The sequence below is a fragment of the Ascaphus truei genome, chromosome 3 (assembly GCF_040206685.1).
Source record: "Ascaphus truei isolate aAscTru1 chromosome 3, aAscTru1.hap1, whole genome shotgun sequence".
Classification (NCBI taxonomy): Eukaryota; Metazoa; Chordata; class Amphibia; order Anura; family Ascaphidae; genus Ascaphus; species Ascaphus truei.
Genome location: NC_134485.1, coordinates 389,330,635 through 389,354,344, shown reverse-complemented (window position 1 = coordinate 389,354,344; position 23,710 = coordinate 389,330,635). Strand labels below are relative to the sequence as shown.

At 42.9% G+C, this 23,710-nt stretch overlaps 1 protein-coding gene across 1 annotated transcript in view; it reads left to right on the top strand.

The window, feature by feature from the left end:
* CEP126 (centrosomal protein 126) overlaps positions 1-23,710 on the top strand; it is a 110,602-nt gene that overhangs the window by 69,985 nt on the left and 16,907 nt on the right. The window contains exons 7-8 of the mRNA XM_075592439.1: positions 15,084-15,227; positions 18,026-18,147. Coding sequence (XP_075448554.1) covers positions 15,084-15,227; positions 18,026-18,147 — 266 coding nt within the window. The remainder of the gene's footprint in view (positions 1-15,083; positions 15,228-18,025; positions 18,148-23,710) is intronic.

Sequence of the window (23,710 nt, the reverse complement as noted above, 5' to 3'; positions counted from 1 at the left end):
GCGGGGAGGAATAAAGCGCTAGGCAGGCGGCTTACAGATGGTGTCCAAAATCACACAGGAAGGGGGGAGAAGAGCATAGACACCTCTCTTCCAACGCGTTTCGTAACACTGGGTTACTTCTTCAGGGAGTGTATGCATAATGAGGGGGCAGGTACATATATATATATATATATACTACACTTCACCCAATCATAAATGCGGTGTCTAATTGCCACATCATCAGTAACAGGTGTGGCAAATTGCTCTTACTCTGTGATACTCTGTCTCACAGAACATATTAACAATCAATATATAAAAGCATAAAATTTATTTAATCTAAAACAGATTTATTTCAAAAACATTTTCGGCGCATGAATAGTGGAGCTTCTGGAAAAGAAAAGCCATAATTAGATACAAAGCAGTATTAATACATATAAAAAGAAATGGATGTCTTTATAAACACTCAGATATTTCAGAAACTAATATAATGACCAAATATCAATGTCTTCATTTAACCCCTTAGGGCTCAATGAATTAATTTGATATATCCAAAAGGTCTCTTGTTGTGAGAGACTTTTAATCCTGTCACCTCCCCTTCTTTCTTTGGGGACCACTTTAATCCCCTTAAATTGCAATCTCGAGGGATCTTTATTGTGATAAAGTGCGTAGTGACGGGAAAGACTATGTTTGTCATAACCTATTTTAATGTTACTAATGTGTTCCTGAATTCTAGTTTTCAGGCATCGTTTTGTGCGGCCAATATATTGCAAGCCGCATTCACAGTTTATCATGTATACCACATGTGTGGAATTACAGTTAATAAAAGTGTCAATCACGAAACTCTCACCGGTGGTAAATGATTTGAAAGTTTTTCTCTCTGGATGGAGAAATTTGCATATAGAACACTTCCCACACTGATAGTTACCTATGGGTTTATCTCCAAGCCATGTTATTGGCTTGGTGTGGGTATGGCCCACATCACTAGGGGCTAATGTATTTTTAAGATTTTTGGCCCTTCTGTATATAAACTTAGGAACTTGTGTAATATTGTCATTTAAAATTGGATCAGTGCATAAAATTGCCCAGTGCCGTTGTACAATTCTTTCAATTTTCTTATTCATTGAATTGTAGGTGGTAATGAAAGGCACTTCAACTAGGTTATTCTGGGAATTACTTACTTCTTTTTTTAACTTTCGGTATTAACATTAATTGCCTATCCATATTTCTAACTGTATTTAGGTCTCTAGTCAGATCTGCATTTGAATATCCCCTCTCTAGGAACTTGTCAAAAAGTATTTTGGACTGTGTCTCAAAATCATTATCTCCACTACAATTTCGTTTGATACGAATAAATTGGCCCTTGGGAATATTCGCAATCCACGATTTTTTGTGGTTGCTGCTTGCCATTAATAGATTGTTGGCATCAATTTCTTTAATGAAGACCTTGGTGGAAACATTCCCATTGTCCAATGCAGTCAGTTGTAAATCCAAAAAAATTATACTGAGTGGGTTAGACACAAGTGTAAAGATCAAGTTCCTATCGTTGGAATTCAAATATGTCAGGAAGGTACAAATGGAAGAATCATCCCCCTCCCATACACATAGTATGTCGTCGATATAGCGACGCCAGATGATTACTTGTCTGCTGAAGGGGTTGTTGTTCCAGATGTTCTGATCCTCCCACTGACCCATATACAGGTTTGTGAAGCTGGGTGCGAATCTTGTTCCCATTGCAGTTCCGCAAACCTGTAAGAAAAATTCAGATAAGAACAAAAAATAATTATGGGTCAGTATAAACTCAATTGATTTCAAAATGAATTCAGTATTGAGATGGTGCAGTGTAGTGTCTGACTGTAAATAATATTGAATTGCTTGTAGACCTTTATCATGTGGAATGTGAGTGTATAATGCTTGCACATCACATGTAATCCATTTGTAAGTACTCTTCCATTCAAAATCCTGAAAAGTCAGGAGAACAGAAGATGTATCTTTCAAATAGGATGGCAGTTGGCTCACATATGTTTGCAAGAATAAGTCTACATATTGTGAGAGATTCGCAGTAAGGGAATCTATTCCCGAAATGATGGGGCGACCTGGTGGGTTGGTTCGGTTCTTATGAACTTTGGGCAAATGATAAAAAATTGGAATTTTGGGGGAGTCTCTAAACAAAAAATCAAATTCAGCTTTCGTTATAACAGTATCACTGTAGGCTTCATCCAACAACCCCTTTAAGAGGGTGATGTAATCCTTTGTAGGATCTTTATCCAATATCTTATAAAAGGATGTATCATAAAGGAGGCGGTGGGCCTCTTTTTCGAAATCATTACGATTTTGGAGGACCACTCCGCCCCCCTTATCAGCCTGTCTGATTATCAGATCTTTATTGTTTTTTAAACATTTTAAAGCTAAATTCTCGTTGACATTCAAATTATGTCTGAGATCCCCTATATTGAAATCTTTTACCAATCTAGTAAAATCATTATGCACCATATTGAAAAAAGTGTCAATGTGGTGCCCTTTAGATTGTGCAGGATAAAATTTTGACCTTGTTTTAAAGGAGGTGTGTTTACAAACCAGACTTTCATTATCTAAATCATCTAGAGTTGGTGTACAGTCAATTTCATTTGTCACTTGTGGAGTTTCGTTCTTGTTTTTAATAAAATGCCGTTTCAGGGTCATATTTCTCACAAATTTGTGTAGGTCTGTGTATAGTTGGAAACCGTTAGGACCACTCGACCTTGAGAAATTAAGACCCCTATTCAGCACGGTTTTCTGATCTTGTGTCAGAATTACTGTAGATAAATTAAAGATGCCTTTATCTAGGGAGATCCCAGGTCTACACTTGAATCCCTTCTCTTTGACCTTGGATCCTGCTCTCGTTCCTCGTCTGGTAATGATCTTTTTATTTTTGTTTTTTTCTTTGGACTGTTTAGATGTTCCTGTCTCTTCTCCTTCTTTTTCTCTTTCATCGGGGAGAATCTGCTTTTCAGTAATTCTAAAAAACGAGAGCCTGAGGGGGAATCATTAGTGGGTTTATTAGTTATCTCTTTATCATGTTTTGTTGGTTCTGATCTGTCTCTGGGGGAAAGGGGTATAGGCTTATGCTCTCTATATTTTTCTGTATTATTTTGTCTGTTATAGGTGTTATGGTTAACATAATTTTGATCATCTCTTCTATCTCTAGATCTATTTTGATGATGATCTTGTTTCCTATAGTTGGACCAACCACGGTGTCTGGGAGGGCCTCTCCTACCGGAGCCTCTATTACCAGATGTATGCTGGTCTTTCCTGGCACAGTGATTAGGAATATAAATTTTGTCTACCACTCTGCCTCTTTCACCTTTTTTGGCCCAGTCTCTTTCTCTCCCATTGTCATAATCAGCTTTGTCTCTTAGAAATTTCTCGTGTTTATTTTTAACTATCTCTTCTCCTGTGCTTTCTAATTTGGCAAGAAGTTCCACTTCAATTTTGGAACAATCCTTGTCAATCACTATTGGTTCTAAGGTTTTAATCTCTTTGAGTATTTCTTTTTCAATGAGTGAGATAGACTTGGTGCGTTCAAAAATAATTAAACGCATCAAGTCTATAGAACACTCATCTAATATACAGTTCCACTCTTTCATGAAATGCTCATTCTCCTTCCCAAACGTAGGTGGCTTTTGGACACGTAACCCCCTGGGTATTCTTTTACAGTCAATATATTTCTGTAAAGTAGTTTTTTCTAACCAAAGCTTGTTATCCTTCAACAGAAGGTTTTCTAGGATTTTAAAATGCCCTTCTAGTGACAAATTATCATCCTCCTCTTCTGAATGGTCTTTAGGTCTCTCTGAGAATAAGCGATCAAACTGTTCTTGTCGCTTATCTCTAAGATTTAAAAGTCCCCACACCATTATATCAGATGTTCAGCAGAACAATACTTAAATAAGTATAAAAATGTGAAGTATAACTAGTATATAAGTGCAGCACCTAGAGACAAGTGATAACAGTAGAAAAGAGTGATAGTGCGCAGCTAATAACTAGTGATAACAAATATCAAGTGAACAGTGCACCGTGATTAAACAAACAATGTTGTGGACCTTAAGTGTGGATCTTGCACTAATCGTGGGTCTGCAGCCTTTCTTGGGGGTGGCTCGACACCCCAGGAACTAGACAAAAAACAAAAGAACAAGGCGCACAACGCACATAGTATATTAAAGTATAAAATGTGACTTTATAGTTAAAAGTAAATAGTTCTGCGTACATCAAGTGAGAATAAACAAGCAGTTGGTATATAGGTTTACCACACCAGGAGATGACACTGTGCGACACCCTCGGATGGATCTCAGCATGCAATGGGTCTGGAGTCGTCTCATATGTCCCTTACAGCGTCCTCCGTTTAGGGGTGGTGGGTGGATAAGTCCCTTGTATGGAAAGCCCCACAGCACACAGGGGTTAAATGAAGACATTGATATTTGGTCATTATATTAGTTTCTGAAATATCTGAGTGTTTATAAAGACATCCATTTCTTTTTATATGTATTAATACTGCTTTGTATCTAATTATGGCTTTTCTTTTCCAGAAGCTCCACTATTCATGCGCCGAAAATGTTTTTGAAATAAATCTGTTTTAGATTAAATAAATTTTATGCTTTTATATATTGATTGTTAATATGTTCTGTGAGACAGAGTATCACAGAGTAAGAGCAATTTGCCACACCTGTTACTGATGATGTGGCAATTAGTCACCGCATTTATGATTGGGTGAAGTGTAGTATATATATGTACCTGCCCCCTCATTATGCATACATTCCCTGAAGAAGTAACCCAGTGTTACGAAACGCGTTGGAAGAGAGGTGTCTATGCTCTTCTCCCCCCTTCCTGTGTGATTTTGGACACCATCTGTAAGCCGCCTGCCTAGCGCTTTATTCCTCCCCGCTGCTGAACAGTACTGGACTGACACGCACGCTGTGCGTTCCACGAGAGGCATTGCGGAAGCGGAGGAGCGACTCGTGACGTCATCGCCGAGCGCATAACGAGGAGTGGCGGCAAACGGTGCAGTGATCCACGAACGCTGATTCCTGCGGCTTTTTTACCACCCTGTGAGCTGTGTGCTGTGGGGCTTTCCATACAAGGGACTTATCCACCCACCACCCCTAAACGGAGGACGCTGTAAGGGACATATGAGACGACTCCAGACCCATTGCATGCTGAGATCCATCCGAGGGTGTCGCACAGTGTCATCTCCTGGTGTGGTAAACCTATATACCAACTGCTTGTTTATTCTCACTTGATGTACGCAGAACTATTTACTTTTAACTATAAAGTCACATTTTATACTTTAATACACTATGTGCGTTGTGCGCCTTGTTCTTTTGTTTTTTTTCTCCTTACTGAGTACCTGTAACGAGGAACCCACTGTTCTTCTAGGCTAAGTGACCGATTCCAGAATGTATCTTACAGAGGACCCCTTCACTGGGATACTTTCCCTACCTAGAAAATAAAAAATACATATGCTTACCCTTAATTATAGAATGGACTAGCCCTCGAGATCTCCCTCACATGGGTCCACTATGATCTGAGGGTGAAATGTTCTATCCCTAACTTATATAGCCCAAGTGACATCACTATCCTTACCCCTGTAAGTGAGCAGAATAAGGGGACGCTTAGCCTATACTGAACCACCCTCTATCAGGTGATCCTACCAGCATGTTCTAGAAACTAGGAGTGTCTAAGCACCTGCCTAATTACTTTGCAACATTAACATCCTGACTACTGCAACATTAGTCTAAGGGCCAGCACCAGGATTTAAACCAACATAAACCAACTAAAATAACTTAGCATACCCCCAAGCGTGCTATATAGTATTGACATTTAGGACTTTGATAATATACTAAGTACACACAGTTATTACTTTACATGAAAATAGTCAGGTTTTCTTAATTGAGGTGTAGCCTGTCTTTAAAACTGGATTATTTATTGTAGCTTAAGTATACTGCTGCGGCCGAGTTTATTCGAGCATTTGCCCGTTCTCGGCCGCAGCAGTTACCTGGCGCGCCGGAGGGTGCCGGGCGCGCGCCGAAGCAGCGGAGGAGCGCCCTCCGATCGGGGCTTTCTTCCTCCCGCTGCCGGGTCCGCCGGGACCCCCGGAAGCCCCTGCCGCCGTCCCCCACATCGCGGGACACCAGGGCTCCCTCGGGGAGCCCTGGACGCGCGTGCAGGGGGCGCAGGCACCCGATGACGCGTGACCGCGCATCGGTGACGCGCGGCACGCCGAGGGGATGCCACTAGCAAACCGGGAAATCTCCCGGCTTGCGGAACTGGCCGCACTCTAATAAAGTGTGCCGCCAGTGTAATGTCATGTTTCGTGCTTCTGATTCCAGTTCCTTTCTGCCCTACAATAAAACCGGAAACAAAGAAGTCCAGAGCAACATCCAATGTGACAAAAATACACAGTGAAATACCCATATATCTCTTGAAAAAGGGGTCATTTAGTTAACCCTTTGACCAAAGCATAAAAGCCTGCGAGCCACTTTCAAGGCATGACCATAATATCGCAGGTCCTAACACTAACTGATTAAAAATCCTTATTTACCTCTATAATTAGAGGCAGGATGGTCCTGGCATTGAACCCGTTGCAACCAGCTGCATGAAAAGAAAACCTGCTTACCTGGATAGTGGGGAGGGGCGAGCTTTAAACCCTGGGTGGAAGGAGCCACTAACCTCCAAAACAGCTGAGACCAGCTGTACAAAGTTAACAAACACACAGATACCCAGCAAGCTCTCTGAAACCCCCCAAAATTACCACAAAATATATATGTATATAAGTGTTAAAAGGAGTGCTACTGGGCGTGGCTAATTGTATGAACAAGAAACAAAGAAGTCCAGAGCAACATCCAATGTGACAAAAATACACAGTGAAATGCCTATATATCTCTTGAAACAGGGGTCATTTAGTTAACCCTTTGGCCAAAGCATATAAGCCTGTGAGCCACTTTCAAGGCCATAATATCGCAGATCCTAACACTAACTGATTAAAATCCTTATTTACCTCTATAATTAGAGGAAGGATGGTCCTAGCATTGAACCTACAATAAAACCACCTGAGTGTGGACTTTCAAAAATGAATTAACATAATCCAAAATACATATATGTTCCTCCCTTCCCGTCAGATGGGGAAAGAGGAAAGGTAAAAATGGCATGACAGCATTCAGTCCCTTCCCACTGCTTCAGGTTATATAGCTGATAACAGTTTTTTAAAGTTTTTCCTGGAAATATTTACGGTATTGATTACCTATTTTTATCCATAAAACTTATCACTGCCACTGGCTATTTTTGGTCCTATGTATAGCCTCACATGTAAAGACTTATATTTACTGAGCGGTAATATTATTCTTCTCGTTTATTTCTGCGGTGCCAACATATTCCGCAGCGTGGTACAAAGGGGTACAGAGTTATGTATATTACAAAAACGTAAAGAATTACATATAAGTGAGGACAAACATGCACAAACAGATACAGAAGGCAATGAGGGCCCTGCTCGTGAGAGCATACATTCTAGTGGGATTGAGGGACAATGTTGAAATAAGAAGGTAACTTGGCTGCTTTTTGTAGGATAAGGTGTGTTTCAGGTTAGAATATGGCCCAATCTGACAGCAGAAGCTATTAAGGTTTGAGGGGTGGGGGGTGTTACATAGAGTGGAGATTGGTCCAGCTACACAGCTGGTTCCAATGGGTTTGGAGGATGAGGGCGCCATAATGTTCCATAAGACGCCATCCAGCGCAGGAAGAGACCTTAGGATCTATACTGTACATCGGAGTTGCCCAGAAGGTATTTTATAAAAGAGCACCACTTAATAAATGTGTCCCACAGTCCTTCTGACAGCCAAAATGAACTTATGGTCATACCAAGTCTAATAATGATTCACACTTTATGTAAAACAAATCAAACAAAAATGGGTTTGAAATAAATAATTCTCATGTAAAATATAAATTTTTTCATGGTAACTAAACGCTTTGCACAACCCAAAGAAATCACACTGCTCTACAAGCGACAAAATAAGTATATACAGCATAGTAATGAAGCATAAGTAATATGATTGTGCCTAATTGCCTAGTGCAAAGGGGCGCAAACTTTTTTCCCTGCGCCCCCCCCCCGCCGGTGGTCACCTCACCCCCGTGGCCCCACTTACCTCGTCTCCGGTGGGTCACATGACCTTATGGCAACATTTGACGCCGCGTTGCCATGGCGACGCGTGTGGAGCCAGGGTAAGTAAAGGTTTACAGAGGCCCTGCAGCTCCCCTGACACTTAATTTAAGTGCCTTCGGGAAGCACGCGGGGACCTCTGTAAACCGCGTGCCCCCCCGCAGGCAGTCTCGCGCCCCCCAGTTTGCGCACCACTGCCCTAGTGAATGGCAATGGGGTGCTACCTATGAACTGAGGGTAATAAATAACCAATTAGAAAATCGAATGACAGGAGGTCAGAAGATCTTCAATAGAAGTACATTTGTGGTGCACACCTAGGGGCCTATGCAGAGAGCAGCGAATTTTAAAATTGGCGAATTTATTAAAAAGTAGCTTTTTTGGAGAGTTTTAATCTCCATATGCAGAAAAGTGCGAATTCTGCTATGTTTAACATGGATGCGTGTGGCGAGTTTAAATTGGCGAGATGCGCGCTTCAGAAATATGTTAAAACAAATTCACGCCTTTTTTTTTCCCTTTGCAATGGCCGCGAGCGGCAGTTTTTTTTGGCGAGGCAAAACGGAGACAATCGCGCCATTTTATTGGCGCGAACAGCCGCTAGATGCCGTTCGCGCCTCTCTGCATACGGATATTTTTAAAACTGGCGAGATTGAGGTTCTCGCCAGCCGCGAGGCGAGTTTTACAAATAGAAATGAAAAATTGGCGCGTTTTTCGGAACTCGCCATTTTCTGCTGCTTTCTGCGCGATTTTCTCCAAAAAATGGCGAATTTCGAAATAGCGCTGCTCTCTGCATAGGCCCCATTGGCTATCAAAACTTTACATTTACTATTATACTAAAATACATCACAGCACATGAGAAAAGTTCATATGTGATTAATGTGAACACAAACAAAATGTAATATTTTAAGACCATAGGAAAGTGTAGCTGAGACATATAATGTTAGTTGAGAGAAACAAAAATTGGTTTATTTAGCTGAGGGTCAGCAAAAATGTCTGTATCCTGTAAACAATGTTGGTAATAGTGTTGATTTGTATTAATGTGTTTGAAACACACCAACATTAATCTCTGTGAACAAGACCAACAATTGTAACAATGTTGTAATTCATATCAAAGTTACAAATTGTATTGTGATACTGTACAATGGGATTCACTAGGCAGCTTCATTGCAGTTGTCAGTAAATAGCCTTTAAAGTGGGTGATCACTATGTTTGGAACAGAGGAGATTAAGCCCCATGTATATACAAAGTGTTTGTACTGTAAATACTGGATACCTTCCTGAAAACCTTTGAGGTAAGTAACGCCAGTGTAATATTATATGGGGTACGATCTCCTGTGGCTTTTCAATTGTAGCTCTTGACTGCTGTACACTATACAATAAATTACTGCACTGTGCAGCTTAGAATAGGGTTGCCATGTGGCTTCTGCAAAAAATACTGGACACAATGGTGAAAATCAACAATACTGATCTTAATGCTCCTCTCACACTACTTCTAATACTTCCAAGATTGTTGCAACCCCCCTCATCCTTTCACCCCTCATCCTCTCACCCCCCTCATCCTCGCACCCCCCTCATCCTCTCACCCCCCTCATCCTCGCACCCCCTCCCCTCATCCTCTCACCCCCTCCCCTCATCCTCTCACCCCCTCCCCTCATCCTCTCACCCCCTCCCCTCATCCTCTCACTCCCTCCCTTCATCCTCTCACTCCCTCCCCTCATCCTCTCACCCCCTCCCCTCATCCTCTCACCCCCCCCCCCTCATCCTCTCACCACCCCTCATCCTCTCACCCCCCCCTCATCCTCTCACCCCCATCCTCGCACCCCCCTCTTCCTCTCGCACCCCCCTCTTCCTCTCGCACCCCCCCTCATCCTCTCGCACCCCCCCTCGTCCTCTCGCACCCCCTCATCCTCTCGCACCCCTCATCCTCTCGCACCCCCTCATCCTCTCACTCATCTTCCCTCTCACTCACCCTACCTATCTCCCTCCCTCTCACCCTCCTCATCCTCTCATCCCCTTACCTGTTATTAGGAATCTGATTGGAGAAGGAGTGGCTCAGTGAGTAAAGACACTGACTGGCACTGAGAGCAGGGAAACCTGGTTCAATTCCCTGTGTTGGCTCCTTGTGACCTTGGGCAAGTCATTTTATCTCCCTGTGCCTCAGGCACCAAAAACATAGATTGTAAGCTCTACGGGGCAGGGACCTGCGCCTGCAAAATGTCTCTTTAAAGCGCTACGTAAAACTAGCAGCGCTATACAAGAACATGTTATTTATTTTTTTGTGTAATTAATTTGACAGTTGTATTGCCTGTTCTGCAGCTCTAACTGTCTGCCTACTGATAGGGAGTGCAGATTGCAATATACAGTATATAAGCAATATATAGCTTCAGCTTGAATACAAATGTCATTTGCACCCCATCTGTGCTTTTTCTCACTCAAGGGATTAGAATTGAACTTTTACTCAATTTAAAGCCTGATTGAATGTTTCCAAGAAAGCCATTTAAACTGTGTTTGTTTTGTAGCTGTTACCTAGGACTGTAGCTGTAAAAAGCAGAGCGGCCGTATTGATAAAGATTACGAGAAAGAGGGACAGATTGCAAAAAGAGACGGTCAATACTGTACTTCACAACATACAGTACTTGTTCTCATAAAAGTTTGAGGATTGGGGTTCCTAGAAACTTGGTGGACTAAATGTGATATATTTCAGTGTTTACGATCCTTATCTGTTTCTTCAAATCTCCTTGTCTCTCTCTTGTCCAATGCACCGTCATGCAATTCCCTGATCTTTATCAACTTCTCTTTATCTAAATCTCTTTTGACTTGGCAAAAATATTTGCAGACCAGTACCTACTGACCTGGGAAGAAAGCATAGTTCTCCAAAGATCTTTGTCCAGTTTGAACTGACTTTGGATAACCTAAGGTTTAATAGGCTCCTGAGTACACAATGAAATCCTTAAGTAAATGAGGGAGGAAAGTAGCCGATACTGTAGATCACAGAAAGGAGTGTATGCAGCTTTTCATTTAAGCTGCAACCCACAGTAGTACTGAAAAGTAGAAGTGATAAGAACCTCAACAGCAGAACCTATTTTTTAAGCCTTACTGCTTCTCATATATAATATTATTATAAATATTCATATTTACTATATTTGTTTGCAGAGGTGGTGTCTGCTAATCAATCATTTGAATGCCTGATCTGTCTGTTCTTAATGTATTTGTAATGTGATTATTCTGTAGTTAGTTCGAAACTAAAAAAAAAAATAATGCCTGGTTAAATTACATATTTATTGACTCGCTGACCATTGAAAAATTGCAAGCTTTCAGGGTGATGGAGGATGTTTGCTCTTTCGTTGTCTATAATAGATGTTGAACTGACTGCATTTGTGCAAAAATACATGTTGTGGAACAATATCTTTATGTTTTACAAGGTGTAATTCAAATATTATGTGTTAAACCAGGGGAGCGCAAACTTTTGGAGCTGCGCCCCCCTGCCTGCTCGCTCTCGATCACGCGGCCCTCTCACCTTGCTTGGCGGCATTAAATGATGCCGTGGGGTCACGTGACCCCATTGCCATGGAAACGGACGCGTGACATAACTCCCCATGACACCGCGGAGTCACCCGGTAAGTGAGTTGCCGGGACCTCGCGCGATTCCCCGGCATTTCATTTAAATGCCTCGGGGAAGAGCACGGGGCCTCTGTAGCCACCCGCGCCCCCATAAAAAATCCAGCGCTCCCACTGTGTTAAACTATAGCGGATGCTAACATGTGAATAGTAAATGGAGACATTGTTACATAGTAGATAAGGTTGAAAAAAGACATGCATCCATCAAATTCAACCTATGCTAAATTTAGACAACAGATACTTTATACTATATCTATACTTACTTATTGATCCAGAGGAAAGAAAACAAAAAACCACAGTGACATACAGTATCATCCAATGATCTCATAAGGGGAAAAATAAATTCCTTCCTGACTTCAAGAATTGTCAATCAGATTACTCCCTGGATCGACATCCTTCCCGTGTTTACTTATTTGGTAATCGACATCCTTCTCATGTTTACTTATGTATTACTTATCCCTGTATACCTTTAATTTCTAAAAAGGTGTCCAACCTTTTTTTTTTAACAAATCTATTGTATCTGCCATCACAGTCTCCATGGGTAATGAGTTCCACATTTTAACTGCCCTTACTGTAAAGAACCCTTTCCTTTGTTGCTGGTGAATTCTCCTTTCCTCAAAACTTAAGGGATGCCCCCGAGTCCTTTGTACTGCACTTGGGATGAATAGTTCTTTTGAAAGCTCCTTGTACTGTCCCCAAATATATTTGTATATAGTTATCATATCCCCTCTTAGACGCCTCTTTTCTAATGTAAATAAATCTAATTTAGCTAGCCTCTCCTCATAAATTAGATTGTCCATCCTCTTTATTAATTTGGTGGCTCTTCTCTGCACTCTCTCTAGTTCCTTAATGTTTTTTTCCTAAGGAGTGGTCCCCAAAATTGTACTCCATACTCAAGGTGTGGTCTTACTAATGTTTTGTAAAGGGGCATCATTATGTTTACTTCCCTTCCATCCATCACTCGTTTAATGCAAGATAAGATCTTGTTTGCCTTTCCAGCTACTGCATAACTTTGGGCACTATTGCTAAGCCTGCCATCTATAAGCACTCCTAAATCCTTGTCCTTCAAGGATTCCCCCCTATTTATCCCCACTTAATTTGTAAGTCGCCTGTTTATTCTTGCTTCCCAAATGCATAGCCTTACATTTATCTGTATTAAACCTCATCTGCATTTACCTGCCCAAGTTTCCAGATTGGAAACTCAATCTCAGATTTTTAAACATGTTATTGTGTGAAACAATAGCAGTGACACCTATAAAGGGTTAAATATTATTGATTGACATGGCATGATATTTTCTTTAGTTCTCTTCATTAGTGTAAAGTCATTGTGAGTTGTGCTGCCTCTCCCTTCCACAGGCAAAAAGCTCCTTTCCCCAGCAGGAATTTGGTCCTCTGACCGTGATGGGAACCTTTTATAATTATACAGTCAGGGCCAAATAGGTTGAGGGTCTAGAGATGAGGAAAAGGAGATTTTCAAGTATAGTTTCTAGTGATTACAAAAAATGTCCTTAGTTATTAAAGAGTAAACAAGTCATTTTAATGATTGAAGTAGTTAAAAAAAAAAACATTGCAAGCAACATACCAATGTATTTTTTATTTATATTAGCTAAGTGGGACTTTCATCTTCATTATGGATAGAATGTCCACTTTACTTTCTTTGTGTATATTTTGGTTGGTTTGTTTCTGTAGTTGTAGGTAGGTGGTGAACTGCGTTCATACCTGTAGCAACCAACACTCCTATTTGTGTTGGCTGGTATTATCTACCCATTATTCTTTATTGATTCTGTGCCTTTTTACTGAGTTGTTTCATTGTTTTCCTTAACCCTTTCCGGTCGAATGTCAGAATATAGCCGAAAAAACATTTTCCTGCTTGATGTCGGATCGGAGGAGGGAGGAGGGAGGATAGGGGAAGAGCTGGAGTAGCTGGTGTGTGTCGTTGGCAGCCGCATTGACCCGCCCCCCCCCCCCAAATCCCCCCCAGCCCTGCACCAAATCCCCCCCAGCCCTGCACCAAATCCCCACCCAAATCCTCCCCAGCTCTGCACCTCAGCCCGGCACCGATCGTCCCGTCGTCGTCCCCCCCACAGCTACGCACCGATCCCGGCACCGATTTCCCCCCCCCCCCAACCCTTGGCACCACTTCCCAGCCGCTCACCAATACCCCCCCAGTCCGGCACTGATTTCCCCCCCAGCCCCGCACCAAAATCCCCCCCCCCCCTGCTCCTCACCTCGGCACGGCACCGATTCCCGGAGCCCTGCACCGATCCGGCACTGATTTCCCCACCCCGCACCGATCCCCGCAGGCAGCTGACAGCGGTAGGTGTAGGGGGGTGTGATGTGGTGTAGTGTGTGGTGTGGTGTAGTGTGTGGTGTGGTGTGTAGTGTAGTGTAGTGTGGTGTGGTGTAGTGTGTGGTGCTAGTGCGCGCGCGCAGTGTGAGGTGTGAGTGCACGCACGCGCAGTGTGTGATGCGAGTGCGCGTGCGCAGTGTGTGATGCGAATGCGCGTGCGCAGTGTGCGATGCGAGTGCGCTGTGCTGTGCGAGTGCGCGCAGTGTGTGTGCGGATCGCGCTATAACGGGGTTGAGCTATATGTGCGTTTTTTTCCCGAAAATTAAATTAGACCTGCTGGCGCATTTAGTAAAAATTAATTGGACCGCAAAGGGTTAAGTTTATCCAGGATTGTGGAAGACACTGGCTCAAATTTACTAAACCAATGCCATAGGACACCGGAAAGGCCCCATGGGCCCTATTTACAAAGCATTGCTCATCCATACAGCACCTTATGGTCAAGGGATTACAAAAAAAACCAGGAAAAAAGCCATTGAAGTCAATAATGAGTAGATATTACCGTAAAATCAGCTTAGCACCACTAAGTAAATCTGGGCCTCTGTGGATAAAGCTTATGTTCTTATGAAGTTTGGCGTTATCAAAGTAGTAGTGGAGTATACCCACTGGGATCTTTTATTTCTTGAGTAATAATTCGTTATATGTACAAAATGTAAAACTGCGAGATAAAATGGAGTTATGATACCACCTTAACAAGTTTATTACACATGGAAGTAACAACCAAATGGGTGCTGTACAATATGTATAATATACTGTAATACAATTAGAAAGACAGTTATTCATTGGTTTCAATGAAATCCAAGTAAAGGAATTGTACTCCGCTCTAAGCATTGTGTTGTAGTTTCTCCTAGAATTGTGCTGCATGCATAATTGGTACTGGAATGGTGAATGAATGTCTTGGATATTGCATAATGTGTTACTGATAGTACATATATAAGTGACTGTCATTTCTGTTTTCCAGGTGATTTCCGTCCTGGTGATCTGCCCTCCAATTTGCAACCTACACGACCTAACCTATCACATGTTGTTATTGATGGGGGAAACCTGCTGAATAATTTGAATTCGATTTCTAGAATGAATGGGTTTTTCTCTCCTCCCGCTAATGGTAAGATAGTTAGAATTTATTTGAATGCAATTAATTATCCTATTTTCTATATATACTCCAGTGCTAGATAACTATTGTATTTTCTTATTTATTCTCCCCCCATTTAAATATCCCCACACTTTTCATTCACGTATCTATCCAATGGATATATCTTATTTCTATAAGTCCTACTAAGCATTCAGAAAGATACGAAATTCAGAAGAAGCAGAAAACAACTAATGTTGTCCATGTATTGTGGGAACAAAATACTGTATCTATTAAAGGGAAGTCTCTGGTTCCTCTATTACAGGGGTAGACAATTCCAGTCCTCAAGGGCCACCAACAGGTCAGGTTTTAAGGATATCCCTGCTTCAGCACAGGTGGTTCAATCAGTGGCTCAGTCTTTGACTCATAGAATTAACTGATGCATTTTCATAAACAAATCAGTAAAAAAAAAAAAAAAGTGTGTCTGAAATGAATGTTTAAAGTGATTTCAGTTGCATATTATTAAATGTAAATAAAATAAGATTGCATTTTTCCATTGAAGACTCTAATACTTCAGCAGCACTGAATACTTCAGCAGTGATTTACTTTAAGAGTGATTAACTGCAGTGGTGTTTATTAATGCCACAGGTTAAACTAATATTAAATCTTATTCTATCACAAGGCACTGCAAATATAATGTTATGTTAAAGACTGATAGTGGGTTAGGGGGAGTTGGATGTTAGGGGTATGCTTGGTAGGCTTCCTTGAAAAGGTAAGTTTTCAGTGAATTTTTAAATGTCTGAAAGCTGGGGGATAGTCCGATGGTACGAGGTAGGAAATTGCCGATAGAGGGGGCAGCACGGGAGAAGTCTTGTACACGGGGTGAGAGGTGGTAATCAGACAGGAGGAGAAGTGCATGTCATGGGCAGAATGTACGGGGTGTTTAGTTATGTATTTAGGAGTGAGAACTGGGATGTACGGGGACAAACGTTTTCAGAGCTAGGGTTTTAAATTTGATTCTGGAGGATATGGGAAGCCAGTGTAAGGCTTTGCGTAGTGGAGCGTTGAGTGAGGTAGATCAGTCTGGCAGCAACATTTCGGATGGGTTGGAGTTGGGAGAGGCAGACAAGGGGAATGAAAAAAGAACAAGGCGCACAACGCACATAGTGAAGTACAATTTAAAAAGTTAATTTTACTAAAAGATAATAAGTTCTGCGTACATCAGAGTATATAAAATCAGACAGTGGATAAGTGGGGTTACCACACGGGGACAGCTGGAATTGTCACTCTTCATCCAATGTAGAGGGAGAAACAGAAGACCAGCGATCATCAGACCAGGCAGGAGGGCCCTCTGGATCCGTGGAGTGCACTCGCTCCGTTTCTGGATGATGAGATGGTATGACCACAGTGTAAAGTTCCACACACGAGTTCCGTGATCGAGTACAGCAGTCTCCGTTAGTACCTCCGCTGCCCAACACCGACAGCACGCTTTTAGTAAAATTAACCTTTTTAATTGTACTTCACTATGTGCGTTATGTGCCTTGTTCTTTTTTCGTTTCTCCAGTTCTAGGGGTATCGAGCCACCCCCCAAGAAAGGCTGCAGACGCACTACTAGTGCACTTACACTTATAAGGTCGACAATATTGTTTATTGCACATTGTATTCACTTTGTGTGTCCTACCACGTATTAGCTGCGCACTTTCAGTCACTTTTTTGTATTTTAGACAAGGGGAAAGCCAGCTAGAAGTTTGCAGTACTCAATGTGACATAAGATAAGTGAATGAGTTAGGATTTTAGTTGCTTCATAAGCGGGAAAAGAGCGTATCCTGGCGATATTTCGGCAGTTGCACGGCTTCACAAATGACTGAATGTGAGGAATGAAGGAGATATCAGAGTGAAATATGACCCCTAGACAGCGGACCTGAGGTGTTGATAAGATTGTGGTATTACTGATAGTGAAGGAGAGTTTGGGTGTAGTGTGGCTGAGGAAGGCGTATTAGTTCATGCTAAGCTTTAGGGAACGGTGGGACATCCAGGAGGAGATTACAGAGACAGTTTGTGACATAGGACAGGGGAGAGATAAATGTGGGTGTCATCGGCATAGAGATTGTAGTAGGTCCCCAAGAGAAGAGGTGTAGAGTGAGAAGAGCAAAGAGCCAAGGACAGAACCATGTGGGACCCCAACAGAAAGAGGGAGTGAAGAGAAGGAGACACCAGTGAAGGAAACACTGAAGGAGTGGTTGGATAGGTGGGACGTGTACCAGAAGACAGCTGTGTCACAAATGCCAATAGATTATAGAGCGTTCAGAAGAAGGGTCTGATTAACCTGTCAAAACATGCAATAATAATAACAACTTTATTTTCTATAACGTTTTTCTCCCAATGGGACTCAAAGTGCTCCACAATTACAGTATAATACACAGTAAGCAGCACATAGAATTGTTACAGAGACAATCCGTGCACAGACGAGCTTACAATCTATGAATTTGGTGCCTGCAGCACAGGAAGATAAGGTGACCTAGCCCAAGGTCATAAGGAGCTGACACTGGGAATCGAACCTCGAACTCTGTGTCATTGTTTACAGAGCCAGTGTCTTTAGTCACTGAGCCGCTCCTTCTCCCACAATAGTTTATTCTAAACATTTGACTTTCCTTTTTTAAGTTAAAAGTATGAAATCCTCCATGAAAACATATCAGCATAACCTGAAAATCGTTTCTTCAAATCGAAGAATTAAATAGTGACCCAACTAGAGGAACGGGACTTATCAATCAGTACGATTGAGCTTTGTATGATTGTCTTCCCTTAACCCTAGTTTTTATTCTATTTCTGTAAAGGTCATATTACTCTTGCGAGAAGAAAACAGAATGTGGACAGCAGTGAGAATAAACGCAGAGCATTGCTGGAGCAAAGAAGATGCAACACAAGTTTTGCAGGCTGGAGACCTCAACACACACAGGTATTAAAGCAGCAATCCATGTGGCTCGAATCAAAACCAGATATCCTTTCCTGTCATTGCTGCAATAAGGTTCCAGAGATCGAATGAAATAGTCGCTGTGTATCGCCATGGCAATCAATGATAGAATCAAATCCGAATGAATATATTTGTAACTTAATTAAAAAACTTTGGGGCACATTTATCAAGTGCTGGTGCAGGTTATCACACCGGTTCCAGCGTTAATACCCATTAAAGTCTATGGGGCTGATTCTGTAAGCTCCGATAGCGCTGAACCGTGCGATCTGCACGGAAAAACTCATTCAAATCAATGGGGCTTTCCGTGCGGATTGCGTGGTTCAGCACTATCGGAGCTTACAGAATAAGCCCCTAAGGGAGGTAATGCCTGAATGGGTGCGATAACCCGTACTGGCACGCAAATCTGCCTCTTAATCTGAAATAAAAAACTAATATTGCCATATGAGGAAGAGAGTAATATAATATGAATGATGTTCCAATTGTGTTTGGGAGGGAGATCACTACTTTCATCAACCGCATCACTTACATTTCTAAATATTTGAGAATAATAAGCATTAATGCCAAGAGAGCTGATGAAACCTACAGGGATCTGTCATACTCCACTGTACTATGCATTGTGTTACAAGACTGGCTGGTTCTGCGGGCGTTAAAAATATCCTACATGTGGATAATGTACAGCAGTGCCCCGCTCATACGGCTGGTTCCGTTCCAGGCTGCCGTTGTAAAGTGGAAATCGCTATAAAGCGGGACCCTACTGTAGTGGCTCAGTGAGTAAAGACACTGCCTGACACTGAGATTGCTGCAGGGGAGCCTGGTTCAATTCTCACTGTCAGCTCCTTGTGACCTTGGGCAAGTCACTTTATCTCCCTGTGCCTCAAAAACATAGATTGTAAGCTCTACGGGGCAGGGACCTGTGCCTGCAAAATGTCTCTGTATAGCGCTGCGTACAATTAGCAGCGCTATACAAGAACATGCTATTATTAAAACAGAGATGCAGAGCTGTAAACCGACAGTTCCGCTGACAAATGGCATCTGACAAAGAGTTGCGCACGCGCTAAAATTGTTGCTTAGTGATAGCCGGATACTCAGCTGCTGAGCGCGTCATGCTGAAAATCGCGGGAAAAACAGAACAAGCGCCGAACCTAATGAATATGGGTATACATTGGGAAACGCTGTATGAGCGGAACGCTGTAAAGCCGAGCCCTACTGTACGGAATAATTACCATGCTTTGTTTTACGGTTTCCTCATAAAAGACATTTACTAAAAAAATTAAAAATTAAAACAATCAAACACCACAAGGGGAGCAGCCAGGTAGGTACCAAAGAACTTACATTGCTTTAATTTCGATTGCTTTCATTTTAGCATTTTGTGAAATGAAATAGCTCACCTTAATAAGTACACACTATTAAAATGCTAGAAAGTATCAAGTGTGTAGCTTAAAGTTACAGCCCTGTAATGTAATAAAAAAAGTAGCCTTGAAGTATTCATTTTGAATGACCCTAGAAAAACTATGGGCTCTACTGTATGCATCAAAGGGCAAAGTCTTGCGCAAAGTTGTGGTTTTGTCGCAACCCACACTAAAATATACCTGCAGCAGGCGCGTCTACGTATTAATCTTGCACCATTTTTGGCGACATCTTTTTGCGACAACATGAGGGATAAATTAAGCGAATGGGAGGCGTTAGGGGCGGGGTAACATTTGCATATTGGCGCAGTTCTATGTATTAAGGAACGTGCGGCTTGCGTGACTTTTCTTGATGGTTCGCCCTCACCTTAAAGGTGGCGTAAGTCTTTTTGTAGTGCAGAATATGTCACATTTCAGACAGAAAAAAATCGAATGTTTTGACAATTGCATCAGCGCACACACATACCTCTTGATACATAGAGCCCATAGTATAGTCCTTTCTTGTATTGAACATATTAGAATGGTACCTATAATTAGACTTTTTGCAAGATTCAGTTTACAAGGATACAAGATGGTATCGGCTCAGTGCTCCTCCCGCTGACACGAGCATGAAGTGCACAGTCTATTGTGGCTGAAAGCTTATCCATTCCCCACTAACGCCTATAATGTAACAAAGTATATAGTATATGTAACGGGTATTCCCCGTGAATACAGACGCTACTGATGCTGTATATTACCTGTATGGCTCTCAGGAGCCTAAGCCTCCGCTCGGGGAGCCTGGGGTACATACATCTAACTATCTCAGGGTGCAAGGCATCCACCTTGGAGGGATCCCAACGGAGTGGGAGGAGGCCCTCACAGGAAACAATCACAATAAGCACACTGGTGTAAAACGGGACTGGCTTTACTAAACATATGCACATCACTTATACTCTATACAAATCGCATTCAATGTTAGCACTGGGGTAAGGTATAACGTAACCCCGCTCCCACCACCGTGTACCCCCACACCGTGTCCACAGTACAACCCCCCTTATCCCATGGTCAGCGCTGCCACTATGTGTGAGTACTCGTGTGGTGCACGTGCGTAACGATACCTGCCTAGTGCTACGGCACCTGGGCGTTTAAAGGGTCTTCACAAAAGATCCAACGACTTTCCTGGCGACGTCCGGTTCCTCCTGTGAGATGATCGGTCAGGGCCGTCCCCCCTTGATACATTTCCGCTCTCTCTGCGGAGTAGGCTTGATCCCAAGCCTCTGAATGGGAAGCGCAGCGTCCGCTGTGTCCCTAACTAACACTGTAGTATATAATGGGGCAGGGTCCCTAACCTGGGGCCTGTCCCTGAAGCACTACAAGCTACTGGGTGGCTCAGGGCTTACTGGGGCCTAGGGGGCTGCTGGCCTAATGCAGTGGGTCACTGACCCCTGCACCCTCACCTCCTTTCCCTAGCTTCTCCTGGCGCCGACTGACTCGCTCAAAACCCGGCGAAATTTATCCATCCCTGCGAGCCGGGAGATACTGCAGCCCTATTGGCTCCCTGGCGTCACGTGGGGTCCCCTAAGGCTCATGGGACTTGTAGTCCCATGCTCAGAGCCTGCTCCTATTGGTGGGGTTTCACGCGCTATATCTGCGCATGCGCAAGCTAGCCGAGGGCCTCCTTACTTCGACCCTCACTGCGCATGCGCGAGGCAATAGAACATGGCAGCGCCCTGCAACGGGAGCCGCCGGGAGCACCCAACCACACAACCACCGCCACAACGCCGCACCAGCTCCCCCGGCAACTACCCACACATGCTCCGATCGGTCCCCACTCCTGCGGCCAGCCGACGGGTCCGCCACTGGGCTTGGCGGCACCCGCGATCACCACCAAGGTGAGGGGGACCGACAGGCAGAGGGGGACCTGGCTACATATATGTAACACCTTTACCCCTGGCCAATAGAAGATGGGCCACACCAATAGGCTCCTGTGTCTTTAAAGTGGGGTTGCATATGCGCAGGTGATGCTCAGCAGTCTTTTACCTTGTCTCTCAGGGTGCTGGACTTTGTGCAGCACTGGAATGGTGAGCAATAATAGAGAGGGTGCCAGGAACTTCTTTAACTTTATTTGAATAGTCCAATAATAAAACTTTCCTTTTTAGGGGTGCACATGCAGCAATCCCCAAAAAGGCACAATTATTTCCCTTGTCACTTTAAGGCAGTGCACTTGCCTTTGTGAATGTGGCCATTCCCAACTCCACTGTGACCCATTGGCAGGGTGCCCTTGCGTTTGAGGAAGCACATCCTATCCCCCTGACATAGCTTCTGCCCCCCTCTTTTGAGGACAGCTGGGAACCTATCCCTTCTGGCAGCTATGGGGTGATACCCTACAGAACCTATCACTAAGGAGCCTACGAAGGAGTTCCTTGCCAGCCTCTCTTGTGGGTAGTAAGCGCCTAAGGGCCATATAGGGGAATCCTGTAGTTGACAGTGACATTTCCCTCACTGGAAAATAACAAAGGGCTTCTTTCCTAGTTACTTAGTATAAACATATTTACAGGTGAGATCGTCTCATCTGGTTCCTCCTGAGATCTGAGGGTAAAGAGCCAAGACACTTACACTGGTATTTATAGATTCCCCCCCCCCCCCCACCCCTGTAGCTGGGCAGAATAAGGGACAGACTTAGCCTAGCTGAGTCATCCCCTGTAGGGTGACCCTTCCAGCAGATTCTGGAAACCAGGTACTGGCCAATCACCTGTCTATGGTTAACTTTCAACATGAAAATTAATTACATAAAATTAGTTACATGAACTTACAACATTATATCAGGGCCTGTAAACAGATTTAACCCATAACTCCCTGTAGGGACCAGGACCCCACAAAGATAACTTAGCATACCCCAAGGGTGCTACAATCTCCCCTCAGTGGAAATCCTTGTCAGCCCCGTACGAGGCTCACATAGGTAAGAATTTTAAAACACATACAATAAAATTGAAAACTTTATCAAAAGCACATACTCACTGTATACATTATGAAACTATACTAACAGTATACTCATATCTGTGGATAATTAGAATGGTTATTTCTTCCATGTAGTAATAAAAAAAAATGAACACTTACTGTACAATAAGAAATGTGTACGTAATTACACAGAATGATATGCAATAACACACTTTAATACACACAGGACAGACAAATACAGTATAAGTACCTAATACATATACATGTAACCTTTAATGTGTACATTAATAATAGCAGGCATACTATTATTGCGCATAACAAACAACCACTCTGCGAGAAACCTTACAGACCTGCATGTAGAAACACAGGCATTGCATTCCACTAACATGGGTAATACGGAGCGGACTTAAACATCTCACACATACAGGGCATCAGTAATAGTGGCAGGGTCAGGTTTATACACCATACCTCCTTTGCCATCAGGAACTTCTACAAAATAGCATTTCTTTTTGCCCCCTTTTTACTCCACTCTGTCCATGTATACATTTCTTCCCACATTCCATACACAAATGAAATGCACTATGCACTCCTCTGCCCTGGCAGGCACACCACTGCAAAACTTAGCCATGTAATTGATCACAGCCTCTCGAACCCACCTATATCGTTCAGTCTGAGCCACATTGTGACAGGGTGAAGTCAGGTGCATATAATTATGCCTGGGAAACATACATCTGAGTCCTGCATGCAGCAGTCAGAAGGTTAACCCAGTCAGAATTACCTGGGCAATCAGGAGGTAAGCTGATACAGCTGACAGACAGCTTGATAGGGAGGCATCTCTTGTAGTAGGTGGCTGACTTACTGTAGACTACAGAGCTGTCCTGTGCAAGCACCTATCCAGAAGGATTGTTTTAAGGCGTTGTTTTGCCTTAAAGGGACAGGGTGCCTAAATGTTTATGTGAGTGTGGAAAATAAACCGCTGAAGTTAAAGCCTTGTTACTTGGGGACATTTGTGAAAGGTCTGCTTGTCACGGAAGTGGGTGTCTAAGAATCCACAGTAGGTATACCAGACACTATGGGAATCTTGTGTAGAGAAAGGTGATCGGTGTGACATCCAAAACCGAAAAAAAGCGGAACTCACCAGCCAAAGAAGATTAGGATAAAAAAATCTTTATTGAGCTAAATAAAAATGTGTAATATCCACATGG